Raw genomic sequence first — 14,556 nt, 5'->3', positions numbered from 1 at the left:
TGCGGGTACCCCTTGTTGGGCAGGGGATGACACGTCTCCACTTTCTTTCACACTGAGCCTAGGACTCTGCGGGGAACTTTTCCGGGCTGGCGTAGATTTCTCCGGACGTGAGCTGGTGAATGGTCGCTGACCGGTGGGAGCCAGTAGTTCCTTGGTAGCTGTGTACCTCTCAACCATTTCGACCAGCTGATCCGCGGTTTTGGGGTCCCCATAATTCACCCAACGCTGCAGGTCAACAGGGAGGGACCGAAGATAACAATCTGTCACAACTCGCTCCACAATTTGGGGTCCATTCAGATCCTCGGGTTGCAGCCACTTGGTAACCAAATGGATAAGGTCATGCACCTGTGATCTAGGCGGTAGTTTAGTTTGATATTTCCAGCTGTGTACCCTCTGAACTCTTACTGCAGTGGTTACCCCTAGGCAGGCCAGGATCTCTGCTTTTAGCCAATCATAATTCATGGCGTCATCAGGGTTAAGATCGTAATATGCCTTTTGTGGATCACCAGACAGAAATGGAGCTATTAGGCTGGCCCATTTATTTCAGGCCACCCTTCTCACTCTGCCGTCCTCTCAAACGTGAAAGGCCTCCACATCATCTGTGAGAAAATGACTTGCCCAGGTGGTTACCGGGTTCCCCTGGGCCATGACAAGGCACCCCCGTCCTGGAGCAAACTGCTGGACAGCCTCAGCCAACACCTTGGCTTAAGTAATTGTAGCCTCTTGTAAGGCAGTTGCCTGTGAAGTAGCAGACTCTCACAACGCCAATAACTGAGCATCTGTGGAGTGCTGGTGGTAAGGCAGTTACTTGTAAATTTACAGACTCTCGCAAAGCCAATACTTGAGCCTCCAGGCTCTTTTGCTGGGCATATGTAGCCTGTTGAACTGTAGCACGAGACATTTGCTACAACAGTTCCTCCATCGTTAGCAAAAATAGGTTACTGTGTCTTTAAATGTCAGTTTTCAGAGGGAAAAAAAACATTTTCTTTGGTAGTGCCTGCCCGCATCCTCCACCAGTTGTGAAGTTTGGGGGGATCACAGCGGGATTGTTAGCATAAATGCAGGCCACTCCAAGGTGAAAAGAAAAACAGTCTGTTTATTTTGAACACAAAGAGCTTCCAGCAGCAGTCAAAATGTAACAGAAAGAAAACAGCTTCATTCAGCAACATAAAGTCCAGCAATAAACAAAATAGCTTACTTCAGCGTTTTTAAGTTTTCAGAACCCCAAGGTACTATCCAGTCTTGGTCTGTGGGGAAAACACCAGGAAAATATCCCCCTGGCTATCAATCCCCCCAGGTCTCTGAAAGTCCAGCCATCCCAACAATACAGCCCAGCCCTCCTGTGCAGCTCCTTCTCTCGCACACTGCACACCTGCTGCTGACTCCCTTAAACACCCCTTGGCTGTCCAGCCCACCTTCTGGCTGCTTAAATCTCTAGTGTTTCTTAAAGGGAACATTCTTAAATGGATGGCTCAGAACCTAAAAACCGGAGATACATATCTGCCATCCACTATAAATCCTGTCCGGCTTGTACAACTCACATAGCTTTAGATGCAAATGATATGTCCTGAATATTCACATACTTCTACCAATATACTGTAGCAGGCTTTGTCCTGAAATAAAAAAAATGTATTTGAAGCATTCCAATTCACCCATAATCTGGTGCTGACACCCAGACTTTTTTTCAAGAGTCCTTTAAGGTTTTACACACATTTGGTCAGGATCTGTTTGGGTTAAAAAACATTTGCATCCTAGGTTATTCTATGCAATATATAGTAAAATATGATTTAATTGATCTCATGTTTCCCACTGGCTCTCTCTGTGCCTTTTTTGAACAGAGAGAAAAACACTGTTTGTAATAAAAATTGTCTCTCTTATTTTAATTTTGTTCAGCATTTATCTCTACTCCCATTGGTACAGACCCCATTGGGAAACATGACCTAAATTGACTCATGTGTTGCCATATAGTCCTTGCATAGAGATGCAGAGGATGTCAAAAACTTTTTACCTTTACACAGGCATGGCAAACACATACCACAGAAACACTCCATATACTTTATACCATGTCGAGCATCAATCTCTAGCATGGGAAAAAAATGCAATTTGCTTTACATATTTCCAAAATTAAGCAGAAAGAAGCAGCTCCAGAATCTAAACCCCTCTCTACATACAGGCCTTGGAGCCCATTTCATTCCATATGCAGATCTTTATGTACTGAGTTAAAAAAAATACAGTTTCCATGCTTTGTTGGGTTTTTTTTTTTGCAAAGCACAATAAGCATTATATAGCAGAAATATGGGCACAGAGGCTTATAAAGTGCTTTACAAAGATCGATCATTGGTACTTGTTCCAGTGGAGATGCAATCTAAGGAAACCTATCCTGCACATTAATGCTCATAGTTAAGTTGGATATTCCTATGTATATCTGCTATCAAACTGTGAAAACTACTGACATTAATATTTCTGTTATTTTACTAGTGGTCTCAAGAACATGTGGGTAAGTTCTCAGTATCATTCAGAAACTGAAAACATTTAGTTTTAAGTAGAAAGGTGTTAACCTATTTTGAATTATACAGACAATCACTGTTTTTATTTGCACAAACAGAAATTACAGCACTCTCCAATGCAGCTACGATGTAGGTCAACAATATCAAGCAGAATGATGCAGCACAGTGTTAGATTTAGGCTTAAGACCTGTGATCACCAACAGGTCCCACTGATTGGGCCCCCTCTGGTACCCTATCAAGGTAGCCCAGACTTGGCAAACAGTAGTTTCTCACCTTAAAGGAGGATTCAACCCCTTTGGCGCTAAAATCCCTCCTCCCCAGTTTTGCCCTGGTGAGTTTACGGCAGCCATGTTCGCCCGTGCGCTCTTCTTCCTGTATTCGCCAGAATTTGGTGGCACATGCGCAGTAGAGGGATTTATCGGTAAGGATCTACTGCTCATGCGCTCGAAAGTCACAAAGTTTCCAAAAAAGAAATCTGAAACTTTGATTTAGCGCCAAAGGGGTTGAATTTTCCTTTAAGTCATGACAGGTCAAAATCGTTTAATGCTAGCGTACTATTGGGTTATATGTTTGGCTGTGGGGCCAGACTAGTGTGATATTAAGGGTCTGTTACAATAACCAGCCACTTCACCACGTCACCATCGCAACCCCGGGTGGTGCTATGGCAACCTGTTGGGGAAAGGATCATATTTTGTTTGTTTTTGTTTATGGGCATACATTGCTGCTTTATTTTATCTTGTTACAATAGTTCACTTTGCATTGTGTCTCTGGGCATTGTATCTTTTTCAGGGTTTAAGTCTCCTTATCTATGTTAATCCTATTTTTTGACATGCAGTTTAGTGCCAGAAATTGCACCGGGGGTATATACGGTTTGGTTTTGGAGTATGGATATCTTAGCAAAGGTCTAAGATGTAGACTGAAACATTGACTTTCCCATTAAATATATATATATATGTATGTGTGTGTATATATATATATATATATATATATATATATATACAGTATATATAAAAATGAACAAAACTGCTGCACTTTCAGGATTTGAAAAAAGAAAAAAAGATTTATTTAAACAGAAAATATATGCAGGCCGAAAACGTTGAGTATTCTGCATGTATTTTCTGCTTAAATAAATCCTTTTTGCTATTTTTCAAATCCTGAGAGTGCAGTAGCTTTGTTCTTTTTTTATGTGTTTTTTTTTTTGCTGTGACACCCAAATATAGATGTAGTATATGGTGTGCACAGAGTGGTGTATATATATATATATATATATATACATAAATAAATATATATATATATATACATATACACATGCCGCATCGTTAGGTAATCCCATATATATATTGCCCATTGAACTTTCCAATACTCTTTGTATTCTTATTTATGATCTATATTTGGACTGGCACACTCAGAGGATATATGGCTATTATCAGTTCTATTTTTATGCAAATAAAAATAGATAAGGGATCTTTCTGTATTTTGGATCACTATACCTTAACTCTACTACACATTAAATAAATCCAGCATGCTGTTTTAGTATTATATATAAACATTTTTTTAATTTGCATGCACAAATGTGATAACTTTTTAAACAAGTTAATTATTTTAAATCAACTCTATGGAAGATGGCTTTTACCGTCATAGAGTATTTATATTACGAATTTGATTTTATCATATCCTGTTCAGGGTCTTCTTCTAACTTTTTCTTTTTGATTCCATTCAGTTGATGGTAAAATTGTGTCATGTGCTATTCATACCAAACTGGGCTTTGTCTAAGATTCGTGTTTAATCAGCTACCCAGGATAATACCACTTGCCAACAATTGCTCAGCACAGCTCTTTCTAGATCTTATAATCCTATGCCATCTGAACAACCTACATGGTGTATTTGATCATATCAGTGTAAGTAGGCTAAAATCATTTGTGCTTGTTCTCCAAACTACAGTGAATCAGTCTTGTTCCTTGTTTCAAAACAATTAAGTTGCAAAAAGTAATTCTGAAAATGTCTGCACAACACCACCAATTCCAAGGTTCAGTAGGTTGTATGTCAGCAGAAATACAAGCTACTTGTTAACCTGGCTCAAACTTTTCACAAGAATTATCGTAAATCAAAAGAAAAATCTAGCAAATACATTTAACACAGCAAATAAGCTTCCATATGGGGCCTGTCAATTATCCCTTCATTAAAGCATAGCCCATTCAGTAAATGCCTACTTTATTATACTTAATCCAAAGTAACCTGACTAATACCTGACTAATACCATCACTCTGTTGCTTGTACGATTTAACCCTTTAAATGGTACAGTCACAACATACTATGATGTATTGCTACCCAGATATAGCACAATTGCCGCTCCCTGAAGATGATGGGAGGTGTTGTTTATGAATAGCGAAAGATCACAAGCATGGCATAAAAAACAACAACAATATAATGGTTGTTCTAATACAGTGCAGAAAATAATATCTCTTATCCATCACTTTTTGAGATATTAGAACTTAACAATATTTTACAACTGCTTCTCAGTAGCCTAAAAGTCTCTCTCTCTCTCTCTCTCTCTCTCTCTCTCTCTCTCTCTCTCTCTCTCTCTCTCTCTCTCTCTCTCTCTCTCTCTCTGTCAGGGCCTGAAGGCTCTGTTGTAGTGTGGACCAAGGAGGAGACAAATCACCAAGTTCGCAGTACAAGAGGGTTTATCAGAAGAATGGTCAAAAGCAGGCAAATTGGTCGGTACAGGCAGCAAAGAATCAGAATCGTTAAACAGGCAATAAGTCAATACACGGAGAATCCAAATAGCAAGAAATCGCACCCAGGAACTATACAAGATAGACCTATAATTGGGCAATGACAGGATGGGCAAATAGATTTAAATAGTCCATAGTTTGGCGCCAAAACTTGACGCGCTGACGTCATGACGCCGACGCCGGCGTCCTCACGTTAGTGTCCTGACGCCGACGCACATTCCGACGCCGGCGTCCATTCCGTCGCCGGCGACCAATCCTGGGGCGACGCGTTTCTGACGCAGTCCCACTGCGACCAGGAAGAACCGCATGGTGGAGCAGGAGGTCGCCATCTTGGATGTCCCGTGGGGTAAGTTCCTCCATTTCCATTACACTCTCTCTCTCTCTCTCTCTCTCTCTCTCTCTCTCTCTCTCTCTCTCTCTATATATATATATACATATGCATATATAGAGAGAGACAGAGACAGAGACAAAGACAAAGAGAGAGAGAACAGAGCCCATTTCAGCACTAACTAACTATTAACATTTTTAAAATGAGATTCTCTTCTCAAAGGAAAAAGTGGTTGTTGACATTTGTAAGTGCAAATAAAAAGTTTATTCTCTTGTCCCTGTTTATTTTATTTGAATTACCATCCAGGTTTTGTTGCTGCATTGCCCACCAAACAATTATATATATATGATGACGATGGTTATACTATATATACTATATTATAATATATACCGTATATACTCGAGTATAAGCCGAGTTTTTCAGCATCCAAAATGTGATGAAAATGTCTACCTCGGCTTATACTCGGGTCAGCGGGCAGTAGCTGAGATTGCAGTCACTTTTAATCATTCCTATGCCAACAGTTCACTTGGGGAGAGACTGCAATATCACACAGCACCCTCTGTTGGTTATATGAAAGAATAACAGTGACTGCAAAATCACACAGCGCCATCTGTTGGTTATATGAATGAATAACAGTGACTGCAATGTCACACAGCACCCTCTGTTGGTTATATGAAAGAATAACAGTGCGCCCTCTGTTGGTTATATGAAAGAATAACAGTGACTGCAATATTACACAGCGCCATCTGTTGGTTATATGAAAGAATAACAGTGACTGCAATATCACACAGTGCCCTCTGTTGGTTATATGAAAGATTAACAGTGATTGCAATATCACACAGCGAAAGAGAAATGTGTGTATAACAACCCAAAAATGTGCATATGTGATGATTTAGGAGTGAATTACATCGCTGTTAAGGAAGTGTAAAACCAATATGTCTTTTATATTACATTATGATAATATTGGCTGTGACTTATATGACTTGTAACAAACAAAACATACATTCTTTTGTTTGCTTTTTTTTATATCTGAGATTTTTTTTAATGAACACAGGTATATAAGGCACAGGATATCCTGTGACCTTACCTCTGATGAAGTGCCAGAAGGGGGCATGAAACGCGTCAGGTGATCTAACATGTCATAGGGTAGGAGTACATCTGCCAAGGATGTCTGTTTGTTGTTTTAATTTTTTTCAATAAAGCTGGACAGTGATTTTTTACCCTATGTGTGTGGAATGGCTCTCTCGCCCACTAAATCCCCTACATATAATATCACACAGCGCCCTCTGTTGGTTATATGAAAGAATAACAGTTACTGCAATATCACACAGCGCCCTCTGTTGGTTATATCAAAGAATAACAGTGACTGCAATATCACACAGCACCCTCTGTTGGTTATATGAAGGATTAACAGTGATGGCAATATCACACAGCGCCCTCTGTTGGTTATACGAAAGATTAACAGTGATGGCAATATCACACAGCACCCTCTGCACATGGTAGTGGGACAGTGGGACAATGCACACAGTAATCCGGTTGATCGCTGGGGGGTCGCTTTTGGCGGAATGTGCGATGCTGGGAGACAGGGCTGTAGTTGTGTCTAGGCTTATACTAGAGTCAATAAGTTTTCCCAGTTTTCGTAGGTAAAATTAGGTACCTCGGCTTATACTCGGGTCGGCTTATACTCGAGTATCATAAATTCAAATGTTAATAAACCTGCATGCTTCCAGTTTTTTCATATATATATATATGTATATGTATATATATATATTTATATCAAGTCTTGTGGTGTCTACTGCAGAGCACAGAAAGGTAAAATTACATTTGAACAGAAAGGTAAAAATAAATATGTTAAGACAAACATCTGACTTGTTGCATCTAATAAGTAAATGTATATGTTTCAACAAATTCAACTTAAGCTCAAAGCTACAGACCCTATCTTGTGAATAACCCGGGAATTTTTTTAGACCTCAAGACCAGACCATCACTAGCCATAAACTTACAATTATTTTAAAACATGTACAATGTGTTTTTTTACACAGTCATCTAATAAGAACACATTATATTCCTAATAAATATATCCTCATAAAAGCACAGGTGGTTCTGTCTTTAGCCATGTTAGAACTGTCAAAATCACTAAGAGGCTAAAGCATCAACATGTCATGCTTAAAACTTGTACTGTTGATCTAAAAATAAATTCTGAATATCCTGCCTGCAAATAAGATTTGTTTAATATTAGCCCGACTACATAATACCATAAAAACATTGGTTTCTCTCTTTTCACTTTTTTTAGTTGTGTGAGAAAACTCATATAACACTTTAATGGTGTATATACTGTCAAATGAATATCAAGAGAGTGTAGAACACTGAAATCTATTTTAGTACAAACACAATCTGTCTTTACCATGAGACAAAATTTCAGTTCACAGCAGAGATATTTCTTTGTTTATTTGTATAACAATGCTAACTAACTTAAGGATATTGCAAAAGCTTGTAAGACATTGCAAGGGACAGTGAAATGGGGTGGGGACAGATCTGGGGAAAGATACACTCGATTGGCTGATGCCCAAACAGGACAAGTAAACTTTGATTGGATTGGATTTTTTATAGTATTCTGTGTAGTATTCTTCTGGGCTGTAAGGTCTTTATAATTAGATTTATTGTATTGTGCCCAATAACCATTGTTAATTGTGCCCAATTAACCATTATTTGTTCTGCTACAGTTTAGTAGTACTTGTGTGTGTTTGTATAGTGATGTATAATTGTGTTTATGCATAAGGATGTACTATATACAGTATATATATATATATATATATATATATATATATATATATATATGAATGTGTGCCTATGTGTGCATTCTCTTGTGGCAGCAGAACCTCAGGAATTTAATGCAACATAATCTAAGTATATCTAGTATATGTCAATCTATCTTCATAGTCATAATCTTAAGTGTTTCTCCTGTTTTATTTGTTACTGTTTACCATATACTACAAACTACAGCAATAAGCTGTAACAGTAACAGCAGAGTTGCTATATGAATTCGTTAACTATCTGTATAGTTTTTTACAAACTGTATCTTAGTTCAGCTTAAAACATCCACTTTGTGTCAAAAGTATAATTTATCACTTTCATTTTTTAAGTAAAATTATTAAAATTATATTGTATATAACATCTATCTTCTGATCTGTAGCCAAGATAAAGCAAATTAGCCTTCCCAAACAAAAAATTCACTATCTGCCAATGTTAAAGGCAGTGCCGGGCCACGCTGGGCAGGCGCCCTAGGCAGGCCTGGCAGTCACGGCGCCTGCACAAATTTGCGTCCACGTGCGCATTCAAGCTCGCGTGCGCATGCGCGAATTCAAGCTCGCGCGCATACGCGGGAGCGTTGAGAAGCGCCGAAAAATGCCGAGTCGAGAAGGGAGCCGGACTTGGGGTAGGCGACAGAGAAGGTACGTGCCTGGCGCCCTCCCAGCTTTGCGCCCTAGGCACGTGCCTACTCTGCCTACCCCTAGTTCCGGTCCTTGTTAAACGGATCCTGTCATCGAAAAAGAGCAAACAGATTTTTTTATATTCAATTTTGAAATCTGGCATGTGACTTGTGCCTGCACTTTAGGAGAGAAATGCTTTCTGGCAGGCTCCTGTTTTTCCTTCTCAATGTAACTGAATGTGTCTCAGTGAGACATGGGTTTTTACTATTGAGTGCTGTTCTTAGATCTACCTGGCAGCTATTATATTGTGTTAGGGAGCTGCTATCTGGTTACCTTCCCATTGTTATTTTGATTTGCTGCTGGGGGGGAAAAGGGAGGGGTGATATCACTCTAACTTGCAGTACAGCAGTAAAGAGTGATTGAAGTTCATCAGAGCACAAGTCACATGACTTGGGGCAGCTGGGATATTGACAATATGTCTAGCCCCATGTCAGATTTCAAAATGTAATATAAAAAAATCTGTTTGGTCTTTTGAGAAATGGATTTCAGTGCAGAATTCTGCTGGAGCAGCACTATTAACTGATTCATTTTGAAAACATTTTTTTTCCCATGACAGTATCCCTTTAATTACATTGACCTTTTCTGTGTAGAAACATTCTTCCATTACATTGGAAGAGCCGTTTTTTTAGTCCCTTATTTAGCAAAGAACCCCAGGATTGATTACCTTAGGACAATATGGTAATGAAGTGAAGAGATACTGTAATACTAGCCAAAAACTGATATAGATACAAGTAGAAAATGAATGGGTTTATGTTACTTCTGTAAATACAAACTCATTTTGAATATCCTGTCTATTGATATTGGTTTATAAAAAACTATATGAAGAAGTTAAAATATGAGACTCTCATATCCTTTATCAAAAGTGCTGAAATTCTATTCCAAACCTTGAAGTATTAATACTATCATTATTATTTGAACAACATGTATAGAAAGAAAACACTTGGTATTCAGTAAAAATTAGGGATGCACCGAATCCAGGATTCGGTTCGGGATTCGGCCAGGATTCAGCCTTTTTCAGCAGGATTCGGCCGAATCCTTCTGCACGGCCGAACTGAATCTGAACCCTAATTTGCATATGGGAAGAGAGGGAAATTGCGTGACTTTTTGTCACCAAACAAGTAATAAAAATATTTTCCCCTTCCCACCCCTAATTTGCATATGCAAATCAGGGTTCGGATTCGGTTCGGTATTCAGCCGAATCTTTCACGAAGGATTCGGGGGTTCGGCTGAATCCAAAATAGTGGATTCGGTGCATCCCTAGTAAAAATGTCTATGCTATGGTATATGTCTATGGTATGTTAGAACATATTTGAGTCTGATCAGGTAAAAACCGTATAAGTATAATAATCATTAGAGATTGCTGAATTAACCTTTATGTAACTTCATGAAAAATACGAGCACTAGTGCAGGCTGGGGGGGGCGGGTTTTCAGACCTTCCAGTGTCATCTTCCTGTTCTGACTACATCTATTTAGAGGCGTGCCGCCTGCCCTGCCTTGCCTTTGTGGCATCACAGATGGGCGGGTCAGTTGCAGGCCTATAAACAGAGGTTCGGGATGGGCTAGGGTCGGTTGTAGGCACAATAATACAAATCAAATATGCATCATCTCGACTACCAAGAATGCTGCATGGATGCTATGTGTACCGTTGAGGTACATTATGTTTAATGAAAACATAAGTTCAGTGAACATGGCCAACTATCAAATGACTACTGTATAATGGTGAAGGGAAGCAGATTGTAATTTCAACACAAGTCCTATATAATGGTATCATTTTAGCAAAGGTGGCTTTAGGTGGATACTGTCCCTTTATGAAAAACAAAGGTTGCCTTTTGGTGACAATTAACATTGTTTTGTTACCTTTAGTATATTAACATATATCCTTGGCTGACTTAGGCCCATAATAATAATGTTGGACTGACCTGTTTATGGCATCACATACTGTACAGCTTAAGATGCACATACAGTAAATGTGGCACAATAACACGTGTTCATAAGATAATGCAAATACATTGCAATTGCATCCTGCCACTGAACTATCCAAAAATAATGTAATAAAGGAGATGGCTGGTAGAGAACTCATATGCTGAATGAAACGTATATATATATATATATATATATATATATATATATATATATATAAAAACAAAAAACAAAAAAGTGAGGTGCACACCAGGAAGGTTTTTCAAATAGTTAAAAAAGTTAAATTTTATTTAATGCATTTAAAAAAACAGGTCAACGTTTCGGTCTGTGTCTAAGACCTTTCTCAAGTCTTGAGAAAGGTCTTAGACACAGACCGAAACGTTGACCTGTTTTTTTAAATGCATTAAATAAAATTTAACTTTTTTAACTATTTGAAAAACGTTCCTGGTGTGCACCTCACTTTTTTGTTTTTTGCATACTGCTATCGAGAGTAGCACCTGGGTCATTATCTTCTTAATGGTGTGCTGAACGCTCATGGACTATGTGTATATATATATATATTATACTGTATATATATATTTTGTTTTTTTGTTTTTTTGTTTTTTAATTGTAAAAAGATCCTTACTACTGTATTTTTAAACCAATCAGTTATAGTATATATAGTAAAACTATATACTAAAATGAAAAAGTTTCTTTTAATCACAATCAGTAGTAATAAATGCATTTTCCATATTTATTCATTACTAATGTGCCTCTGAACTGAGCACTCATCTGCACAGTATACATTCTGTATAAGTAATTTGATTAACATCTGTTTTCTTGTATTAACTTGTATTCTGTCTCCCTATACTCTGAGGGAAAATAAGCAAGGTATCTTCTTAGTATCTAAGAATCATCAGTCCAAACATGTTAAACAATATCAACTGTGTAGAAGAACTTATAGACTGAAAATTTTAACTACAGTAGAACCCTCATTTTACGTTTTTCAGGGGACCAGAAAAAAAATTGTGTAAAATCTAAGAAAAAGTAAAATCAGGGAAATGTATTATGCATAATATATAGGTGGGATCACAAAACAATAATGTAAAATGAGGGAAAACTTAAAATAAGTGGATGTAAAATGGTTGTTCTACTGTATTTGTAATTTAGCCCAAAAAAAGAAAAGAAAAATATCATATTATATATGCCAACCAGACTTTTAACGGCATCAGATATGATTTCAGTGCACACTGCATGCTTCCTTTGCATCTTTCTGTAGAAACTTTATACCTGACCTCTAATGCAATGTGCAACGGTAGTCAATAATATGAAGGAAGAATAAAGCCACCAGAGTGTGATACAAAAAAACAACCATAAAAGGAGATTATAAAGGTAATGCCAACAGCGAGCAGTTAAGTGAGAGTTGCCAGTTATGCAAAATGTACATGCATGTAGATTATAAACAAAGATCACATTCATTTTATTCTATATATTAGTAAAACTTACATACATATTCTATTTTGGCTACATGGGGTTGGGGTGGTGTGATGACAATATAAACCAGACAAACATACCTTTGAATTTTTGCCACCACTTCGTCCAGACTGAGATGATCCACTCCGCTGCACTCCTGGTTCTGGTGTGGGAGGTGATTTGTCTGAAGAGTGATCCGAGCTTTTCTCCACCATGATTTCTCCCTCACTATGCTGGGGTGTTGGGGAGCGGGAGCGCTTTCGCAGAATGGGGGAGCAAGCAGGAGAACTTCGATTTGAGTTACTTGCCGTGCTAGGATGGGGGAAGAAAGATATTTGAATAATATTTTCTATTTTAAGGATCTTGGTCAAATATATAACAGCTGAAAACAACAATAACTAAAGTAAAATGGATCATATGCACACAGCAGAGAGAGGGGTAATTTTATGAAATTATATGTGTTTTATTCATCCCCCATGCCTTAGTATAACGAAAATATTTCCCCTAACAATCAGCATAATGGCAGTCAGATAACCACTGATGGATGCATGCCTGTCTATGTTATTTGTGTCATATCCAGTTTTCAGTAAATCTGTAAACAGTATAAAAGGATGACATTTTATTATAGCAAACAATTTTATGGCAACCGTGCCTTTTTTCTGTAGCTTAAAATGAGGATACACAGTCATTATTTGATAGTACACCTTTGACTGCCACAGTTAATCTCTCTACTGCAGAAAAATAAAAGCAAGTCAAATGATAAAAATTAATGTTGAAGGAACAAATACAATGATACATGTAAGTGTTATTAGACCAAATAAGAGAAAAGTCACAGCTGCAATTTTTGTTACTGGCAAGGTAAGATAAATTTAACTAAAGAAACACAGCAAAAATGCATTTATTATTTTTATGCTTACAATGTACTATCCAGACTGAAAAGGCCTTGATAATGCAGTAAGGAGGAAATCATACAAGAGTGGACTGTGTATGGTACAAAAAGATGCAGTGTGTGAAAGTGAGTCTTATACTCTTAAGGGATTATTTATGAACATAGGTGTTAAACTGAACAAGCACAGTTACCAGTAGTAAACCAACAGCATATTTTCTTTAATTTTCAAAGTTGTTGAAGTTCAAAAATAATTACTGATTGGCTGGTACTTGCAACTGCACTTGCATAATTTAACATACATAAATCAGCCCTTTTTTGGAACCCTACTCCTACTTCTTTTCTTGTGTATTGGTCAGAATGGAGGCTGTATATGAAAGTCCCGCATAAAAATAGCATTTTTAGATGACAGTGATCTTATCATTAGCAAGTGAGTTGGGAAGGACAGCTGATGCTAAAGGCCTATCCTGTATTTACTTATTCTTCTGTTCTACAGCTGTTAGTGGGAGCACACTGTAATCCCAACAGACCAAATAAACACTGAACGGTACTGTTTAGGTGATTTTGACTAAGGCAAAAAGTATTTGCTGAAATAGAATTTAGGCTAAATAGACCTTATCCCACACTACCAAAATCAAGCAGAATTTATGTAAGAACTGTTTGGCTCATTCAACTTGCACTTAAATGCTAGGGAAGGAAACTGGAGAGCATTCAACCGTGGAAGTATAAAGACCATCCAGAACTTTCACCTGTTGCCAGTTATATCAGTGTACCTGTGAGTGCAAAAGGGCTAATTTATCAGGTCTGGTGATTTAGGAAACAAGAAAAAGAGAGAAGGTATGCACAGGACAAAAAGGAGTAATATTTCAGCATGTTTTGGATCACTAGGATCTTTCATTGGGTGCAACATTTACATTTGCTATATTTGTCCCCATTCTAACTATAATCAGGTATGGAACCTGTTATCCAGAATGCTCAGTATCTGGAAATAATGCACATTTCTGTAATTTGGATGTCCATACCTTAAGTCTCCCACAAATCATTTAAACATTCATTAAACCCAATAGGATTGTTTTCCCTTCAGTAAGGATTAATTATATCTTAGTAGGGATCAAGTATTATTACAGAGAAAAAGAAAATAATGTTGATGTTTGGTAATTCAGAGCTTCATACTTGTACTGCAGTTCATTATATATACTTACTCTAAGCTTTCACCCCCTTCCTGTTGGTTTGATAT

At 37.8% G+C, this 14,556-nt stretch overlaps 1 protein-coding gene across 6 annotated transcripts in view; it reads right to left on the bottom strand.

The window, feature by feature from the left end:
* Positions 1–14,556, bottom strand: part of LOC108697225 (protein Aster-B) — a 102,095-nt gene that overhangs the window by 65,965 nt on the left and 21,574 nt on the right. For all 6 annotated transcript variants that reach the window (XM_041571268.1, XM_041571271.1, XM_041571267.1 and 3 more), the window contains exon 2: positions 12,535–12,745. In XM_041571268.1, coding sequence (XP_041427202.1) covers positions 12,535–12,745 — 211 coding nt within the window. The remainder of the gene's footprint in view (positions 1–12,534; positions 12,746–14,556) is intronic.

This window comes from Xenopus laevis, chromosome 7S (assembly GCF_017654675.1).
Source record: "Xenopus laevis strain J_2021 chromosome 7S, Xenopus_laevis_v10.1, whole genome shotgun sequence".
Classification (NCBI taxonomy): domain Eukaryota; kingdom Metazoa; phylum Chordata; class Amphibia; order Anura; family Pipidae; genus Xenopus; species Xenopus laevis.
The sequence above is the reverse complement of the archived record's forward strand: the minus strand, read 5'-3'. Positions and strand labels throughout refer to the sequence as shown.